Source organism: Heloderma suspectum, chromosome 7 (assembly GCF_057233095.1).
Source record: "Heloderma suspectum isolate Gila_16-S chromosome 7, 16-S_ref, whole genome shotgun sequence".
Lineage (NCBI taxonomy): Eukaryota > Metazoa > Chordata > Lepidosauria > Squamata > Helodermatidae > Heloderma > Heloderma suspectum.
This window is the reverse complement of record NC_139464.1, coordinates 104,101,994-104,122,272: the sequence shown is the minus strand read 5'-3', so window position 1 is coordinate 104,122,272 and position 20,279 is coordinate 104,101,994. Positions and strand designations below refer to the sequence as shown.

General features: G+C 41.0%; 1 protein-coding gene across 1 annotated transcript in view; it reads left to right on the top strand.

Moving 5' to 3' along the window:
- Nucleotides 1-20,279, top strand: part of PRKAR2B (protein kinase cAMP-dependent type II regulatory subunit beta) — a 72,481-nt gene that overhangs the window by 42,338 nt on the left and 9,864 nt on the right. The window contains exons 3-6 of the mRNA XM_084811059.1: nucleotides 8,863-8,915; nucleotides 9,471-9,554; nucleotides 18,900-19,006; nucleotides 20,020-20,173. Of these exons, the coding sequence (XP_084667185.1) occupies nucleotides 8,863-8,915; nucleotides 9,471-9,554; nucleotides 18,900-19,006; nucleotides 20,020-20,173 (398 nt within the window). The remainder of the gene's footprint in view (nucleotides 1-8,862; nucleotides 8,916-9,470; nucleotides 9,555-18,899; nucleotides 19,007-20,019; nucleotides 20,174-20,279) is intronic.

Below are 20,279 nucleotides of genomic sequence, written 5' to 3'. Positions count from 1 at the left end.
CGATTCTCAGCATTTGGGATCCAAGTCACGGCACCAAATTGTTAAGGAAATATCCAAGGCAGGTTAGCTTGAACAGTCAGAAATTTATTAAAGCACATCACGGCCATGGGAGAGACAGACAAAACTGTATCTCTCCCCGCAAAAGAAAACAGGATGTATTTATACAGACTGAAAGTTGGAGAACAAAGAAAAACACACTACGCATTCTCAGAAACCAGTTAGTACTCAGCACAGTCTTATCAGCACAACTGCTTATCTTTAGGGATGAGTTACTTTGGTGGATAGGAATTTCTTGCTTATGAGCAAATTATAACTACCTTCTCATGGTCACTCTCTCTCTCTCTCTCTCTCTCTCTCTCTCTCTCTCTCTCTATCCATCCCATCAGGCACCTCGCCTGAACCAAATTACTTACAAGGCCTAGTCAGGCCTACCTTCACAGGTAAAATAGTTACATTTAAGCATTCAGTGTATTTTTTTACCCCAGGCTTGGTTGCCTAGCAGAGATAATCCAAGATGCATTTAATCATGTTGTATGAATGTTTGATGGTATCCTGAATTCTAGAAAGGTAATGCACTGTAGAATTTAGAGCACAAACTTATGGTCCCTGGGAGAGCATCCCAGGGACAATAGGTTTTTTTGGATTCCCCCTCCTGAGCTCATAGGCACTTCTACAACCTTAGGAGGGGGACTCTGAGTTTGTGATCCCTCCCCTGCCCCTGCCTTCTCACAGCCGTTGCAGAAAGAACCATGGCGGCTGCTTCCTAAGGTCAGAAAGTGACTTCGGGCAGCAAAAAAGGGGCCGTTTCAGTGAGAGGGGAGAGGAGAGGCCACGATCTACAGTATCCTGTGGCCTCTCCAGACCTGATCCCACCCCTGGCACCGCAACCTCTCTAGATAAGCACAGAAGCCTGTCTACAGGAAAAAAGGAAAAAGTTCCATGTTTTCGATGGGGCTTACTCTTGGTTAAGTCTGTATAGGATTGCAGTCCCATCTGGATACAAACCTAAGTATCTTTAAAAATCTGTGTTATCAAAATGAAAGCGAGCAACTGATATTAGTGTAACACACGGATGGAAAATTATAGAAAGGTTCTCTGCATTTAGACACTCAAGCGAGGAAACCTGTTAAAATCACCAGCATGATACACTATGAAGAACTTACACTTTTCCCATCTATATTTAATAGTGTATGAATGATGGCATTCTTGTTGACTCAGTTGCTTTCCCCATATTTGTACTCTAATGAATTTTCTGATTATGTAAGTGATCTTATGCATTATTTATTGGGCATTTAAATTACCTTAATTTTTCAGTCTACCACGAACATGATTTAGAGTATGAATAACATTACCTCTTCTGTGACCTTAAAGGCATTTGTTTCCATTTTCATTAGCTTCTAAAGTTATCTTATTTCCATTGTTCTTGCAGTACAGGACCTATTGTATTGCCCTAATTGATGGAGTTCTTTCTGAATGTCACGTAATACAAAAACATGACTTCTAAGGGTCCCAGTTCCCTCTCTGCAGTAGGCACTATGTGCATCTGTTTGCTTGATAATGTATTACATTTTTATAACTTTTTCCAAATGTTTATATTATCTGACATTAGGTGGGTGATGACCAGAAAGAGGGTCTTTTTAGTCATGGCACACTTGTCTATAGAACACACACTCCAGGGAAGCTTGCCTGGCACCAGCTGTGATGACTTTCTGGAGTCAGGCAAAGGTGTTCTTTCTTGCCCTGGCCTTCCAGCACCAGAAGTGGACAGGCTGAATGGATCTTATCCACTTCGCTTAATGTTTTCTATGCTGCTGTTCTGCTTCATGTTTTTATTGTGATGTTTCTTAATTTTTTTTTGTATGCTTGTCATTTTACTGATGGGCAGCCTGTATATATTTAAATAAATAAATCCATCCCATCTTCTTTTATAACTTTTGCAGCAGTTGGATGCATGATGTCTCCAAAATAGAACACGTTAAGTTGGTGGTTTTATTTGCAGCTGTTTACAAAGCTACCCTCAAGCAAGAAGTATCTTTTGGACTTGCAAGTACTCAAGAACCACGGCTGATGCTATTGTTAGGGGCCAATTGGCAGCCTCACCTTGGCCAGACACAGAGAGCCCCCCAAACACTTCCTAAGGCAAACAACTTTCTGAGATAAGTTATTCTGAATGAGCCTCAAACTTTTGGTAAAATGGAAACAGAAACCTAACTCACAGACCTGTTGTAGGGATGAATTAAGTGAATGGCTGCATATATGAGACCTAGAGGAAGAAACTGATTAACTTGGGTAACTGGGAATACTGACTATAAAGATAATGACTGTGTAGATGTTGAGTGGCAAATTAGGGACTAGGGTTTGTTGGGTTGAGAATGTTTACAGGGCATTTATTTTCCTTTGTTCAATTTAGGCATTCAAGAATGCTAAGATGAAGACTAACAATTCCCACATGTAAAATAGGTAGTCCTGCACATACTCAAAGATTTGAATAAATAGAAACGTAGCATTTCTGTAGCAAGGAACTCACTTAAATAAACAGAGATGGCCTTAATGTGGTGTTATCCAGATTGACAAAGAAATACTTTTTCTGTGGAAAATTGTTGGCTGAACTTTTATGTTACGAAATGTATGCAGTCAGCTACCAGATGAGAGATGTAAGCAAAGGATGACGATCCTGGCTAAGTACTCAGGCACAGTTCACAGAAGAACATGAAGTTTGGTACAGTTTTCAAAACAGTAATGTTACCATAATTCGACAATCAAATAAGTGGTAAGAACAAACCACAATGATTTATTTATTGCATTTATATCCTGCCTTTTTTCCTCTTGCAAGGAACCCAAGGCAGCTTACATTATCCTCCTCTCCATTTTATCCTCAGAACAACAATCCTGTCAGGTAGGTTGGGCTGAGAGTCTGTGACTGGCCCAAAGTCACCCAGTGAGCTTCCATGGCCAAGTGGAGACTAGAACCTGGATCTCTCAGCTTCCAGTCCAACACTCACCACTACACCACAATGGCTTAAAGGATGACTGCAGTAGTTCATTGTTTGGTTGGCGATACCTCCCTCTTATGTGTGGATGGTGCCATTTTGGCTACATAAGGATCCATACTTGGAGAGTTGAGTTCACTTTTTGTATAAATGACTCCTGAAGAGTAAAAAGATATTACAGAACACTTTGTTAAAAAAAATTATAATATCAATAGCAATGCTGGTTACAACTGGAAACATTTTAATGGGAGGTTTCATGACAGTCAAGCTAAACCCTTTTTTTAGTATGGAATATATTCAGGTCACTGTCATCAGTTTTTTATTTTAGTTGCTCCCCTACCCTCCCAGTTACCCATGTTTTAAATTTGAGAAGTAAGAGTACATCAGCAGGATGCCATCATATGCACCCTTGCTTGAGAACCCAAGAAGTGCTTGCTCAATCACCTCAGTGTAACGTGCCCTTGTTCATACATGCATGAGAGCCCACATGTGTTTGATGGACCAGGAAACATAGGCATCTTTCCCGGAGCGGAGGCATGCACACGGTAGATCATGCGCTATGCTCTAATAAAGTGGGGAAATTCGCTCAAGAACAACTATTAGGAGTGAATAATAAGGCTTATTTTACCACAGAATATTTTACAGAAGAGAAGAATGCTTACCAAGCCAACACATGGGCAGGCACCCTATTCCTATATCCAAAATAGAGCTAGAGAAAGAGGGAGGCAGTGGATTAGCGTTTGCCAGATAAGAAGTGGGGAAGGTGCTAGGGAATTGGTGAAGCAGGGCTTGGGAAGCTGTATTCAGGGGGCCTTGAGTGTAAATGCCACAGGGTGGGCCATGTGAGGGGTGGAATGGATAGACCCAGAGAAATATTAGGAGGAAGAGACTTTGAGTTTGTCCACCAGTCAAATAAACTACTGGACTTGGAGCCAGCGATTGCTTAAAGATATTTTTTTAGATAGATTTTTTAGATTTATTTAAAAGATTTATATACTTTTAAATAAATAAGCTCATAGAGAATGGCTGAGGGTTATATACAAGATAGGTTATGTCAAGGAAAACAGCCTGCTTTCCGCCATAAGATCGGGTCAGGCTGTCATGTCAGATGTAACCACCTGGAATTGTTTGTAATCATCTAGAGGCTTCTCGGCCCTTTGCCCAAGGCCAGACGCAGCCCCTGCTACCTGGAAAGTGCCAACAGCTGGAGGTGGTGGGGAGTTCCAGCCTCTCGGAGGCCAGGGCAGCCCACCCAGGGGCTGGGCCAGTGATTGGCTGAAGCAAAATCTGCCCTGGGTTGCCAGGGCTGGGCTTTAAAAGTGGGCTGAGGTCAAGGCATGGGGTCTCTCTTCGTCCTGGTGGTCCTGGACCTGGAGATGGCTGGTTGCTATCCAAGGAGATCCATGCTTCGGTATGTAAGGATAGGCCAGGTAGGTTTATTATTTTGGCTTGGGTTTGCATTCATGAAACTCTCTGTTTATAGTTAAATGATTTAGCTTTGTACCCTCTGTGTAACTTGCTACTTCCATTCTTCCCTTTTCCCCCTACCGCTTTATGTTGATCTTAATAAACCTTTATCTAACCTTTAGTTGGTGTGATCTCTCTGCATAACCTCAGTGCTAATTTCAGTGCCTCTTGGCTTACGAGGGTGGCTACTGGGTATTTTGGGGGACTGAAAGGCCGGGTTTGGCCAGTCCTGTTCTGGGGAAGGGGATCCCAGGATTGGGTCCTGGGCGGTCCTCCCTCGCAGGGAGGTTGGGGCCGGTCCCTGCAGCTGGGATCCTCCTTCCCCTCCTTCTCCTTGACAGGTTATAATAAAAGTGATGAGGGAGATGTATCTGTGGAAAGCCCACATGATGGCAGTAGCCTTCACTCACACATGCACACACTGCTTGCCCCCTGTGTCTGGTTAATTAGAGGTGTACTGGCCTGGAACATGGAGGTTCCATTCATGTGCCATTTTGGCTAATAGCTGTTGATAAGTTTTTCTACCTCAAACTCATTTAATCCTTTTTTGAACTCAGTCATAGGGCCACAGCTCTCTGCTTACCATGAGTCTCAGCTGCTTCCTACTCTAAAAAGGAAATGGGGGTGGGAACGAGAGCCACTGGTCTGTGGTTCTAGTCAGATTTCAATGCATCTGCTTGCTAACCAGAGCAAAGCCGAAAACAAGTGCATGATCAAAGAGCCACCTGGTGTGTGGCACATGCGTTGTCTTAACTTGGTAAGAATCACAGCAGCTAGCAGGTGCTACAAGTTCTAGCAGAACTGAAACGAGGTCTATCGGGTGGTCTACCTCCTGCCCGCATCTGATATAGAGCTTGAAAGACACTTCAGCAGTGTAGGTTTTTCATCTGAATTACAGATTAAGGAAAAGCAAAAGCAAAAACTGCTTTAACTGCTACTTGCCCTAGTCACTTCTGTAGCTTTTAGCATGCAGAAGGAAGATACTGCAGGAGGTTGCAGATGACTGTTATACTAAAAGTTTTGTGAGTGGTTTAATATTGCAGTTCAAGACCCTTTGGTTTGTTCTGTTCATGGCATGTTTACTGCATCCTGTTTCTGATACTGGGAGTCTGTCTAAGGAATAAAAAAAGATTTGGGGGTTTCTGTATGAATACTGCATATCCCTCATCATTTGAGAGAGGGAAATAGAGACAGTTCTGGATTTGCCCTGTGGATGGGGTGGGGCCTCATGCATCAGTGGTGGAGCCAACACAATCCAGCTAGGGCTCATTGGGGCAGTTGTTACATTGCATGTGTCATGGCTGATCCCTGGAAACCTTAAGCTCAGCACTGAATTTCCTTTTAGTGCCAGGACAGAACCCTGTCATATTGATTTATTACATTTCTGTACTGCTCAATAGGCAAAGCTCTCTGGGCAGTTCACAAAAGTTAAAACTATAAAATACAGTGACATGATAAAAGATATTAAACTTTTAAAACTACTATATAAAACCAAAGTAAAAGCCTGCAGCTGTGTGAAGATCTAAAAATTAGTGCTGTGCTGAAACGTTCAACCTATTTTTTTCGTCCATTCAAGGGTGGGAGTGTTAAAAGGAAATCACTTACAAAAATTACAGGAAAGGTGTGAGAATTTTCTGAGGAATTCTCAAGGTATGGAGCTTCGGCGCTTACCTCAGTCTTATGAGATGGCCAAGGGGTATGTGTTTGTGTTCTCTTCTTTTTACAATCCACGTGCCATACACCCTGCACTCGCAAAGGCTCTTCTCTCCCCTCTTGGGCAGGGAGGTGGCTGCTGTCGTTTTCCTCCTGAGCAAGTAGAGTGCTTTGCAAGCACAGGGCACACTGGCTATTGCTGATGCCCCTGAGCTTGCAAAGGTCCTTCTCTCCCTGCCCAGGCAGGGAAGCAGCAGTAGCCACCTTCCTGCCTGAGTGGGAAGAGAATACTGCAACCAAGAGTTTCCAGTGCTGCAAGTAGGAACAGGACTTTTCTCAAGTTTTAAGAGCTTTAGATAACATGTGTTCCTGTTTGCTGCAGCAGAGGTTCTTCACAACATAGATTTTCAGCCCCGCAGCACTTCCCGAATGGCTATGGGACCACACAACGTTAGCCATCCCAGGAACTGCTGCTGAGCTGAAAGCCTGTTGTGAAAAGCCTTGCAATGCTGCAAGGGAGTGAGTGGGGCAGGGTGGGGATGGGCCGGATTTAAAAGCAAAAAATAGGTAGACTCCTCAGCCATCTCATTCACTGAATATGGTAAACAGTGATAGAACTCTTGTCTCCCCACTCGCCATTATAAATTTCTTTATAATTCTCTCTCTCCCTGTAAAAGGGGCAGAAAAACAATGTCTCTTCTGCAGGGAGGGAAGAATTTCACAAATGTAAGGAGCAGGATTTGGCACAGCACTACTAAAGATACAATTAAAAGGTCTTCACCTGGAGACTACAATATAGGTGCCAGGCAAACCTCTCGGGGGGGGGGGGCGCTTTCCACAACTGGGGTGCCATGACTGAAAAGGTCCTCTCCTCAGTAGCCACCTGCCTCACTTCATTTGAGAGGGGCACCTGGACAGTAATAGTTGGGAATAGAATACCTCTCAGCATGTGTAGTATACATTTCCTCATCACTGAGCAAAAGCCTACCTCCCCCCGGCCCCTCTGTATTAGAGCTAAAGAGTCTGGTTAGAAAGTGGGGATGCTTGAGCTCCAATATTTAGGTGGAAATGGATAAGGTGGGCTAAGGCATGTAGTTTAGGGGACTAGTGCATCAGTGTATTAGAGCATAACTTGTCCCAGGGCCCAGCCTTGGGACAAGTTTCAGTCCCAGACCCTGAACCTAGAACTTGTGCATTCATAAAGAGAAGGCCCTTTAACAGATTCAAACTGCCTTTTGCTCAGCAGGAGTAACCACAAACATCTCCCCAAACATTTGTCACTGGAAGAGAGATTCCAGCCACCCATGTCAGCCAGCTGCACAACAGGGGAAAAAGGTGAACACAAGAACATTTTAACAACGTGTGAGATAGTGACCAAGTTCGAATGACATGCCATTATTTCACCCACAATGAGCCATGGTGCTTTTGGGTGCAGAGTTATATATCCAACCCATGCTTGGGGGTTGTTGTGTCATGTGAACCCCGCAAGTGTAGGCTATGCAAGGGGCGTTTAACCCTTGTTGTTTAACCCTCACGTAACCCATCCTCACTTGGTTTGTGCAACATGACAATTTCTGAGCAGAGATTGCATATTGAAAATGGCAGCCACACTCACCACAGCCTCACCATGGGTAAGATAACCCATAGTGGGTTGTTGTGTTGTGCTTCAGGTAGGTCTTGAGCCACTGCACCCAGTATGTTATACTGAAGTCTAGAGAACTCTTGCACTACGAAACATCCCAGAATAGTGTTTCTGTAGCCACAATTAAAAAAAAATAGGATTTTGATAATAGAAGAAGCCTGATCTGTACAAACTTGGGTCTCCAGGTGAGTGTGTTGGTGCTACTGCTGACCTTGCATCGCAGCTCTGATCACGCGGATGCACCATCTGTAACAACTAGCACCTCTGCATGTGTCTGTTTTTCACTGCCATTGCAATTTGTGCAGTTCTGGCACCCTTTTGGACTGTTCCATTCATTCACATCATGACAGCAGCACAAACAACCACACAAACAAAAGGCTTTAGTAGAGTCCTCTCCATAGGCACCTCATCCACTCACTGTCATGCATGAGCCAAGCCACAGAGAAATGGTTGTGAGGTTTCTCAATGAAAGATTGTAGATGTTGTTATTCACACAAGGGAGGGAAGGAGGGTTAAAGAGCCCTTTGTTTGTGTCTTAGCTTGCATGAGAGTGAATAAGTTGCTGACAAACAGTGCTTGCATGTGCCAGGTCAGAGCGATCACTGTAAATGATTTAATTTGTAAGACACAGAACTGAACACATGCCAGTGACCTAGAGGGAAGCAGAGCAAATCAAGGCTTATGGTTATATGTCTTATACATCAGGTGTATAATTGGGAAGGAGGCAGGGTGGCTTCTTTTATTATTTTTTTAAAAATTGGAAAAAAAACTTTTAATGAACAATAAATAACCAAAACAAATGTAGAAGACATCATATAGGGAAGCGTACAAGCAGCCTGAGTATAATTGGCTCAATGAAAGGAAGATTTAAAGAGAAATGTATATTTGCATAAAGTACTTTTTTGTTACTCCAGATACTTACTTGATTGATTGATTTCAAATATGTATATACTACTTTTCAATCAGGATATACAAGGCTGTGAACAATAGCATTATAAAGTACAAAAAAGTATAACATCTTAAACAATTACCATAGAATATTAATCTAAGCAAATAATGCTGAAAGCACATTGCCATTGGAGAACCAACTCATATTTTCATTGTTTCTAGTGTGTGCAGAAGCTTATAATCCAGATGAGGAAGAAGATGACACCGAATCAAGGGTATGTCAGTAGATGAAATAAATATTTTTGTTTTTGAATGACAAATTTAAGGGAGAAAATACATCTATTATAAGTATATATCTTTTAATAAATGTTGTGTAACATACATTGTATGATTTTGTAAAATGTTGTAAACTATAAATAAAAACACCTTTTTCTTTCATAGTAACCTTTATTGTGATTTCCTTTAATAGCAATGGAGGACTAATTTTAAGGGTTTACTTCTGTCATTCTTGTGCTTTGTCTTTGTAGTATGAGATTTAAAAATCTAAAGTTCTCAGTTATTTCCCTGACAATTTATAATAGCCTTAGCAGTGTTAATTTAGAGCAGGGATGGGGAACGTGTGGACCTCCAGGTGTTGTTGGACTGCAGTTCCCATCATGCCTCCACATTAACTCAGCTGGCTAGGGCTCATGGGAGTTGCAGTCCAACAATGTCTGGCAGGTCAAACATTCCCCATCCCTGATTTAGATCGGGTACAGTCTCTTCTGTCATTATTTTTCTTAAGACTACCCTAAGAAAAGAAAAATATAAGTGGTAATAATTTCTTCCAGGTTATTCACCCCAAAACAGATGATCAAAGAAACAGACTACAAGAAGCTTGCAAAGATATTCTTCTGTTTAAGAACCTAGATCCGGTAAGAGGTGGCTGTTTGTGCAGTGAAAGCAGAAACTAATAAGAGATTCCTCTTCAAGAAAAATTCTTATATTAAGCACCATACTGGGGTTTTTGTTCCTTTAACAACAAAGCATTGTGAAGGTCAGTGTTAATATGAAAAGAAGGCACAGTATTGTCTATATCAAACAATACCAATATTATTTACATTAAAATGATTAGAACTGTTATATTCTTTATTAAAGTTAGGCTCTATAGGAATGTGATTCCTTATATGAAGTTTATATAATGTTAAAAAAAAATAGAGTAACATTTGATATCCCTTATTTTCTTTTAATTTTTTGCCTATATTATTCTACTTACCATAGTATCTGAATCAAACCTTAATTTGCATTTATTTTTAACACTTCATATACAATCCGGACACAATTTGCAATAATCCAGCTAGGAATCATAAGGGTACCGAAAAAGGGTTCTGCACAACTAACCTTAACTGTATGAAGAACTGTGTGTGTAGATAGATACATGTGAAGCCCTCAGAGCAATGATCAAACTTATCAGCTGGGCAGGGGACATACAGCTTCTGGCTATAGCTGCTTTCAGAAATGCTTGGGGTGTAGGGGAGAACTAAGAGCAGTAGTTCCACATTCTTTCAGCAGCAGGTGAGAGGATTAAACTATCATTTTCCCTGAACATGAATCTACAGTTATTGTTGGCTTTTTAAAACATAATTTTATTTAATTCAGTGATACAAATTACATACAACAAACAACTGTGATGACAAAAAAAAAAGAAACAACAGCAACAACAAAAAAGGAGAAAAAAGGAGGAAGACAAGACCACAAAAAACCTAACATAGACACAAATCCTTCTCACCATCCGTTACAACATTAAATAATGGCCTACATCAGGAATCATTGCCATTTAGACTATATAATGGAAATATCAAATCTTAAAATCTATGAATTTTGTATTTACTACTTCCTTAATGACAAATCTGTTAAATTATCTTTCCAGTAGTTCAAATGATGTTCTGGAGGATTATATAGGAAGTTTTCTGTATTTATAAATAAGGTAAAAAGGAACAAAGTTTCTTCAAAATTGTCTATATGTCTTTCTCCTTTTACATATTTTAATGTACTTGTCAATTTTTCTAATAAAGCGGCAGATGAGAGGATCAAACTATCATTTTCCCTGAGCGTGAATCTACTACGGTTGTTGGTCTGGAGTACGTGGAAAGGCCAATAATCCCTTCCTGTCCACGTCCAACTCTTCCCTTGCAGATGGAATATCAAATTATCATCAGAGTTGGGTGTGCTCAGGAAATGCTGGAGTTCTGTATAGCACTTGGCTCTATCTCAACATGAAATCCCTGTTTGCTATGGAAATTTGGTATTGAATAAATTTGTATAACAATTTGTGGAAGATAGTGTTATCCTTGGTTTCTTACTAATTACAGTCCTGACCACCAAACTTGGGAGGTGCATCATTATGATGTCAAACACACATTTAGAGACTTGGTTTAGCATCACTTCTCTTTTATAGCTCCGTACATACACAGTTTCTTCCTGCTCGGAAAGCTATGCGCAAACTGTGCCTTTAAAGTGTGTGTATATGTGTGGGTATTTTGGGTATTAGAGATTACCCCCCCCCAAGCAATTCGTACTATTTTGAAATAAGCTTATGTGCAGCTGAAATACTTAATTACGAAATCTTGAATGTAATTACCTTCTTCCACTTTGAGATCAAACCTTGTTTAGTCTGAAACAAGCAAGCAAACAATAGTCCATTGTATAAAGTCTTTCTTAGAAAGAAAGCAAATGGTGGCTTCCAGATTAGTCAGAACTATTTTGCTTCAGTGTGCAATGTATTTGCATAATATGGGAACAAACATCATCTACCCTGAAACGTGCTAAGGGGTTTTGTGGCAGCAGCAGTGATGATGAAGCCTCTGGCACCTATTGCATAAACTGATCTGCACTGTTTTATTATTGTTTTAATGTTTGTATTTTATGTTTTTAATGTATTGTATATGGCCCAGAAAACTTTAATTGTTGGGTGGTTTAAAAGAATAGTAGAATGACAGAATTACAGAGTTGGAAGGGGCCATTGAGGCCAACCCCCTTCTCAGTGCAGGCATCCAGTTTAAAGCAACCCTGACAGATGGCTGTCCTGTCTCTGCTTGAATACCTCCAGTGACAGATAGCCCACCACCTCCCTAGGCAGTGGGTTCCATTGTATGACTGCTCTGCCTGTTAGGAAGTTTTTCAGGATGTTCAACCAAAATCTGCCTTCCTGTAATTTAAGCCCATTACTTTGTGTCCTACAGTCTTGGATGAGAGAGAACAGGTTGTGGCCTTCTTCTGTGTGACAGCTTTTAGTTACTTGAAAAGTGCTATCATATCTCCCCGCAGCCCCAGTCGTCTCTTCTCAAGGCTAAACATACCCAGTTCCTTTAGTCTTTCCTCATAGGACTTAGTTTCTAGTCCCCTGATCATCTTTGTTCCTCTTCTCTGAACTCGTTCCAATTAATCTGAATCCTTCTTAAATCCAGACTGGACACGGTATTCAAGGTGAGGTCTTCCCATTATTTTGAAACTATACTTCTATTGATGTAACTGAAAATTGCATTTGCCATTTTTGCAGCCACATAACACTGCTGACTCATATTCAGTTCTTTTGATTTCTCTTTCCTAAATGAAGAACTTTGCAGTTGTCTCTGTTATATTGCATTCTGTTGTTTTTTGCCCAGTCTTCTAATCTATCAAGATCATTTTGAATGTTGTTTCTGTCTTCTAAAGTATTAGCTATTCCACCCCATTTTGTGTCATTTGCAAATTTGATAGGCATTCCCCACAACTCTTCCTTCAGGTCATTAATAAAAATGTTGAAGAGTACAAGGCCAAGGACTGAGCCCTGTGGCACTCCACTCAATACTTCCCTCCAGTTTGATGAAGAACCATTTACCAGCACTCTTTGAGTATGGTTCTCCAGCCAGCTGTGGATCTACCTAGCAGTAATGCCATCCAACCCACACTTAACTAGCTTGGTAATCAGAATATCATGGAGTATTTTGCTAAATACCTTGCTAAAGTCAAGATATATTATGTCCACAGCATTTCCTTGATCTACTAAGGACGTTACTGTAAATAGGGACAACATTTGCCCTCCTCCAGTCCTCCTCAAAGATAATAGAGGTTCTGGGAGTCAATCTGCTGGCTCTTTCAGCACCTTTGGATGCAATTCATCAGGACCTGGGGACTTGAACTCATTTAAGGTGCTTAAATATTCCCTGACTATCTCTTTTGGCAACCTCAAGTTGCACTCCTACTCCTGTCATATATGCCAGATGAGATACAGATTCTTTTTTGGGAAAAGACTGAGCCAAAATAGGAGTTGAGCAAGTTCCACCTTTTCTTTGTCACCTGTCACTATTTTGCTACCTTTGTGGCGTAGCTAGTCTACCATTAATTTTGTCCTCTTTTAACATATCTGAATAGGCCCTTTTTGTTGTTCTTAGCATCCCTCACCAACTTCAGCTCATTCTGAGCTTTAGCCTTCATGACACCATCTCTGCAATTCCAAGCTATCTGCCTGTACACTTCCTTAGTGACCTGTCTCTATTTCCACCTCCTATATATGTCCTTTTTGATCATTGCTAAGCTTTTTGTGTAGCCACATTGGCGTCTTCTGGTGTCTTTGTCTTTTTTCCTCATTGGGATTGTTTCTGATTGAGCCTTAGTGTCTTGCTTTTTAGGAAGACCCATAGCTCTTGGACTCCTCTTCCTTTTAGGTTTTCCTGTCATATAATCCTACTTGTTATTGCTCTTGAGCTTATTAAAATCAGCTTTCCTGAAGTCCAAAGTACACATTTGACTACACTCAGCTTTAGTTTTTCTTAAAATCAAGAACTCAAGCATTACATGGTCACTTTCCCCCAACGTTCCTCCTATTTTCACTTCATCAACTAACTCTTTCCTATTAGTCAGAATAAAGTGAAGGATGGCTGATCCCCTCGTTCCTCCCCCTACCCTCTGAAAAAGAAAGTTCTTCACAGGGCAAGTCAGGAATTTCCTGGAGAGATCATGCTTGGCAGAGTTTGTTTCCCAAGAGATATCAGGGTAATTAAAGTCCCCCATTAGTACTACGTCATGCTTCTTTGTAATATTCCTGCAGTTTGCTGTTAGAAAGCATCATCCACATTTTCTCCTTGTTTGGGTGATTGGTTGTAGACTCCAACCACAATATTGTTTTTATTCCTTCCTCCATTATTAAAACCCAGATGCTTTCAATAGGGTCACCATGTTCATTCTCTTGAATTTCTGTGCAGATATGTACATTTCTAACATATAATGCAACTCCTCCCCCTTTCTATGGCTTCTGTTCAGTTTGAAGAAGTTATGTTCTTCAGTTGTTATGTTCCACTCATGGGAGTCAGCCAACGAAGTCTCAGTTATACCTCTTAAGTCAGGGGTCCCCAAACTTTTTCAGCCTGTGGGTGCATTTGGAATCCTGACAAAGTGCCATGGGCACCAATGACAAAATGGCCACTGTGTAGGCATGGCTACTCACAAAATGGCCACCATGGAGGGGGCGCAGCTACTTACAAGATGGCCACTGGGGGGGTAGGTCAGAAAGACAACAAGACTGCAAAATAGTTCAAATATGAAATTTACTAACAAATAAATAAATCAGAAATACAAACATTGAAACATTATCAACAAATAGCTATACCATAAATACAAACATCCAAACTTGCCAGAACAACCATAACATGCAAAGGCATGGATCATGATTTTTTTAATGGGATCTCCCTCAAACCAACCTGAGATTGCAGATCACATTGCAGATCTTAACGTGGTTTGCAGGAGATCACATGTAGAAATCATTAATAAGATAGTGCCCATTTTTAATCCTATTGGGAAACTAAACTTTAAAAATAATGAGGCTTGTGTGGCACCATAAAAAAGACTACTAACATAGTACTAACATGTTAGTACTAACTGACATAATCTTTCATGGGCTATAACCAACTTCAGTCACACATACAGAGACACTCCATATCACATAAGTGCGTGCGTCATGCACACACAGACACACAGAGAAATGTGCCGTGGAGGATTCTCTGAAAACATGATGGAAGGACAGAGCTGAAGCGGGGATGCCTCTCTGCCACTGGAAAACAGACTTAAGAAGGGGCAGAGGAGAGCCAGGGCAATCGGAGTGGTGGAGTGGATAGAAACAAAATTGAGGGGAGATAGTGAGGAAATGCCTTAGCTTTGCCCACCCCACCACCCCACTGCATGAAGTGCCAATCCTGGCTGCCACCACCAAAAGAAAGGAGTCAGATGGGCAAGCAAGCAGAGAAAGGCTCTAGCTTCCCTCCTCCCCCATAAAAGGCTTCCGCCACCGTGCATCACAAATCATCAAATGGGGCTGGATGGAGCAGCCAGCAAGCCTAGAAATCTAGCACGCACAGTGAACAAAAACAGTGCAGCTGTGTGAGTGAGCATGCGTCCTTAACTTTGCATGTGTTCCCCACGTGCACCAAACAACATCCAGAGTGCTGCAGCAAACACAAGGCAGGTAGCCATGGGGGAGAATGGGAAATGTCCCTGCATCACCACCACTGGCTGGCACACATCCTCTTCTGTTCCTCACAGTAGGGAGTCACCAGCCATGACTGACTGACTGTCTGACTGACTGTCTATCATCTATCTAGATGGCAGATTAAAGGCAGAGGGGCAGAGAGAAGGAAGGAAAGAAGCCCAGAGTCATAGAGGAAAGGAAAAGTCAGAGCTGCTAGAACTGGAGAACTTTTTGAAGGAGCTGGATCTATGACAGGAAGATATTGCTTGGAAGGGACCTGGATAAAATAGGGACAGTGTCTTTAGGTTAGCTGGATGCGTTTATCCCTGGTTGTTGTATTACTCTATTGCTCATCGGGTTTTCTTGTGTATTTTGTTAACATCTATTAACATTTTTCTTCAGTAAAATTTTAAACTTTGTTATTTCCATCTTTGTGGTCTCTTTTCTTTTTGGCGATCCACCCAATGCCTAATAGCCAACCCTCATACTAATTAAAGTTGATACCTGAGACCTGGAAGTTCTAACATTGGTTTGGTGAAGGCAGCCAGAGAATAAAAAATGTCCACCTTGTGGCTGCAGAAGAGGCCACAGGACGACGAGGGCAAAAAGGAGCATGGAGACAATATTTTGCCTGTTTTCCCTTGCACTCACAGATCAGATGTGGCTGGTCCACGGCAGTCAGTTTGGCTGATACTGAAACCTCACACTGACTGCATAGGATAGAAGGAATTGTGCAGGCAAAGTAGGAAAGCTGAGTGAGAAAATATCCTAGGAAGCAGGGAAGCTAAGTAGCATCAGGGTGACCAGAAGCAGAGGACAACACTGGCTATGGACTGAGATACAGGAACCTGGGGAAAGACTATATGGAGGAGTCAGAATCTTGAGGAGAAGACTGGCAGACAGATTACTGAAAGAAGGAGGCTCTGTGTGTGTGAGAGAGAGGGAGAGAATTAAGGTTGCTAACTGTGAGCCAGGGAGCTGGAATGAAACAAGGCAGACTAGATAGTGGGAAAACTCATGGGAATTTAAGGAAACAATGGGTGGTTGAGACATGAGGTTGAAGAAAGAGGGCCCAAAATGTTGGGACTTAGGGCAAACTTCCTACAGGGCTGAGGAACAAGATGGGCTGTGAGGTGTCGGCAAGAGGAGAATGGAAAGGCCAGGAATTTTGGAAACTGGGCTAGAAAGTGAAGGGGGCATTAGATAGCCAGGTCCACCCCTTGAGAGAGCTCCTGTATTTTAAAAAGATACATGGAAGGGAAAAAACTGCCAAGCATAGCTTTTTCCATCACTGCAGCATTATGGGAAAAGCTACATCTGATGACATTTTCCCTAATAAGTCACTTTTATTGAGTATCACAGTACTCTTGGTTTCTGCACCTAGGAGCCATTTAATTCTAAGGTATAAAAATGGGGCACAGTTGAGATGATGGTAAATGTAACTCCTGACATTAGGCAACCAGTGTCCAAATTGAATGAATATACTGGGGACAGCTCTGTTGGTGGTAGCTAGCCATGCTAACGACAAGAACAAAACATAAATAAAACCCCAAACCCTTCATAGTGAAACATGGATATTTTTTGACAAATGGCATGGATTTTGTTCTGCTCTGGCTGGTATGCAAAAATGTTGAGTTAATGGATCAATTATCTGACTTTACATTGCGGTTCTTGCACTTAATTTAAAATTCTAAAGAATTCAAATGAATAATTAAGTAATGATCTTATTAACATAGAATTATGTATTTCATCTTACATGGCTTATTGCAATAGACAACTGCTATGCTTTTTATTCCGGTTCATACATTACTGGGCCACTGAGCTCCTTCCTGTGGTGGTGGAGCAGGCACACTGCCTCCCCTCCGCACGTCATCTGTAATGACTAACACAAAGGTTTTGTGCATAAACACAATGGCCTGATCCGCATGGTTCTTTTCCTCAAAAAAGAGAAAAAAGGAGGGGTAGATTGCCCTTATAACCTCATTATGCATACTTGTGTGTGTAGAAAGCCCTCATACCACATGTTGCAGATGGTAAATAATGCTGCTAATAACTTCATACAGAGATAGGATATAAGCACACATGCGGCCAGGGCCTTGTTGACTGGTTGTGGTGCAATAATTCCCCCTGCCAAGAGTGATGTCACCTTTTTTGGTACTGAGAATGAAACTCTGGCCGTGTGTGTCAAGTCTTCCCTCTGCTTCCATGTTATATCTTTGGATCCCTGCCTTCACATTCTTGGTTTATTGCAGTGGTTCTTAAGCGGGTTTTGTTTTGTTGTATTGAAGGTCGCTATTCCAGACTGCTTGAGCTTTTTAGACCACTAGTTTTTTTGTTTTGTTTTTCGGTAGAGGGCTCTTTGACCTTTTTATTGATGCTTGAACTACTTCAAAAGGCAATCTCCTTTGGGTTAACATTTGAAATTTGAACTGAAGTGTGAGTTGCCCCTTCAGCATGTATTGGAAATGTCAGTGTGAGCAATCTCTCTCTCTCCTGTGTTTTACTCTGTTTTCATTGGGACGTTTGGAGCATTTCTTCTAGGGGTCTAGTCATGGGCCACCCCCACCCCACCCAGTCCATGCGAGAGACCACCAGGAATCACTGGTGGCCTTGTGGATCTGAAGTTTGCAGTGGATGAGAAACACAAGCCATAGTAAACTAGTTACACTTTGAAGCTCTGCAGTTCTACTGTCTTCTATTTTCTCAAGGAGTTAATTTGTGTAACACTTTGACAAGTTTGAAATCTAGCTAGGGATATAGATTTGAGTTGCTTCCTCTAGTAGTGGAAGCAAGGCTTAACTGTGTAAAGCTTTGGTGAGAATTAGTATTAGAGTGTTCCATTAGAAAACCTGCTCATAATTTCTTGGGACATATTGGTGGGTTTGAACACAATTGAAAGAAAAAGTTAGAACATTCCTACAGTAAACCATTGTTTATGTTGGGCCTAGGACTTTGCAATTAAATGATCAAATCACTTCAGTTTTACTGTGTTTAGGAATATTGGTGATGGGATGTAAGAAAGGAAAATTTTGAGATACAAACAAAAGTCCAGAAAAGTGTTCTGGCCCATACATTTAGCAGATAGCATCTTTTCTGTATACTCTTGGTTAAATACTGGTTTTATGTTGTAGCAAACTGTTCAATACAATTCAAGTAAAAGAAGAAAGAAGAAAAATTTAACACTGGTGAAATTGGCTATGATTCTTTTTATTTTTTTTAGATGTTACATTGCCAGTTATGTATAGTTACATTTGTGATTATTTAAGAAGCATAACTTGAGTGCTATATGGAAGAGGGGCCCTGGAAATACTGAAAATAAGTAAGCTGTGACTAAGGTATGTTTTCCCTCTGAAATGGACAGGAACACAATCTTAAACATAAACGTTTGTGGAAGAGAATGTTTCAGGTACACTGTCATGATGTAAGCCAAAGACTGAGGCCCAGTACAGAGATATTATGCTACGTGACAGCTAAGACTGTCATGAAGGGAGGAGGAATTTGCACTGGAGTGGGTAGGAGAGGGAGCCCACTCCTTTTGCTGTGTTATGTCTATACCAGACCTCAGAGCCAGTATAAAAACAAACATAAAAACATAATCTAGGCTTGTGGGAGTATATGCATACAACAGTCATTGTGTACTGATTCAGATTGGGTAAGCCACAAAAGCCTGATTTCAAAAGAGCCTAAAATAGGGTCATGTGAATCAACCTTAAGTAGCTTGCATTTCACAGTAGCACTTCAAAATTAGCTCCTCTGCTTTTATATTCTTAATTAACAGGAACAGATGTCTCAGGTATTAGATGCCATGTTTGAAAAGCTGGTTGAAGGAGGGGAGCATGTCATTGATCAAGGTGATGATGGTGACAACTTCTATGTAATTGATCGGTAAGTTATCTATATACAGTAGTCGTGATGTAAAGGGGCTGAGATTGCAACATTACTTTGGAGAGAATCTACATTATTTGCATTATAAATATCTGTGTGGCAGAAATTAAATGAAAAATAGGTATTCCCTATGAAAAAAAGATAGTGAATAATAGAATCATAGAATAGTAGGGTTGGAAGGGGCCTACAAGGCCATCGAGTCTTGGGCACAATCCAATGAATTAAGTATGCCATTAGCTTAAGACGCATTGATTTCAGCAACATTTTCTCTAGGTTGTGTCTAGAGATCAGTGGAACCTCGTGCCCCCTTTAGGATTCCTCCCCATAACTAATTATTATGTAAATCAATAGATTGTGTCCACAAATGTATCATACAGGTATGCTTGTCAAAGAGCCAGAATTGGCTCAGAGCTTCTGTTGAATGTACCCTTGATAGCAAGCCCAGGTGGCTTAATATTTGAAGTGGCCCGTTGCCTACTGCCAAATGAATCTCTTCACAAGTTAATTTGTTGATCTGTGTATGTTTATATACAAAAAGGGGAAAGTGTGAATGATGGGATGGAATTTTTGTCTGTGCTGATTTGAAGTAACTTTTAGATTTCTTTTCTTAGAGTGAATTTGATGGAATTAATTAACTACTTGGGACAGTTTGAGCCACTGTGGTACAATGAATAGTACAGAGCCAACTTTAGACATATGAGACTGGATTCAAATCCCTACTCTAGTGGGGGACCCTGTGGATCTTGTGCATTTCATAATATCTGCTGCAGTTCCACAGTATAGAGGAAACAGGGAATGCCTGTTTAACAGGATCGTTTGAGTATGAATATCACAAATATTGCAATGATGGTAAAATGTTAAGTTTGGGGTTTGTTTTTGTTGTTCTTAATTCTGGTTGTGTGGAATGTATTTTTGATTAAAGTGATATAAAATTGTTTCATTTTAATCTTCTAGATACTACATATTTGAAATGCAGGCACACATGATCTTCATTCATTTTGTATATTTTACAGAGGGATCTATGATATCTATGTGAAATGTGATGGTGTTGGAAGGTGTGTTGGCGCCTATGACAACCGTGGGAGCTTTGGTGAATTGGCTTTAATGTACAATACACCCAGAGCAGCTACAATTATTGCTACCTCTCCTGGTGCTGTGTGGGGTTTGGTAAGTTTCTTTATAGCCTATCCTGACAGTTCAAGACAAGTAACAATATTTTTGAAAAAAGATACAAAACATCCATTATGAGGGTCTCACGTGGAATGCAGATAAG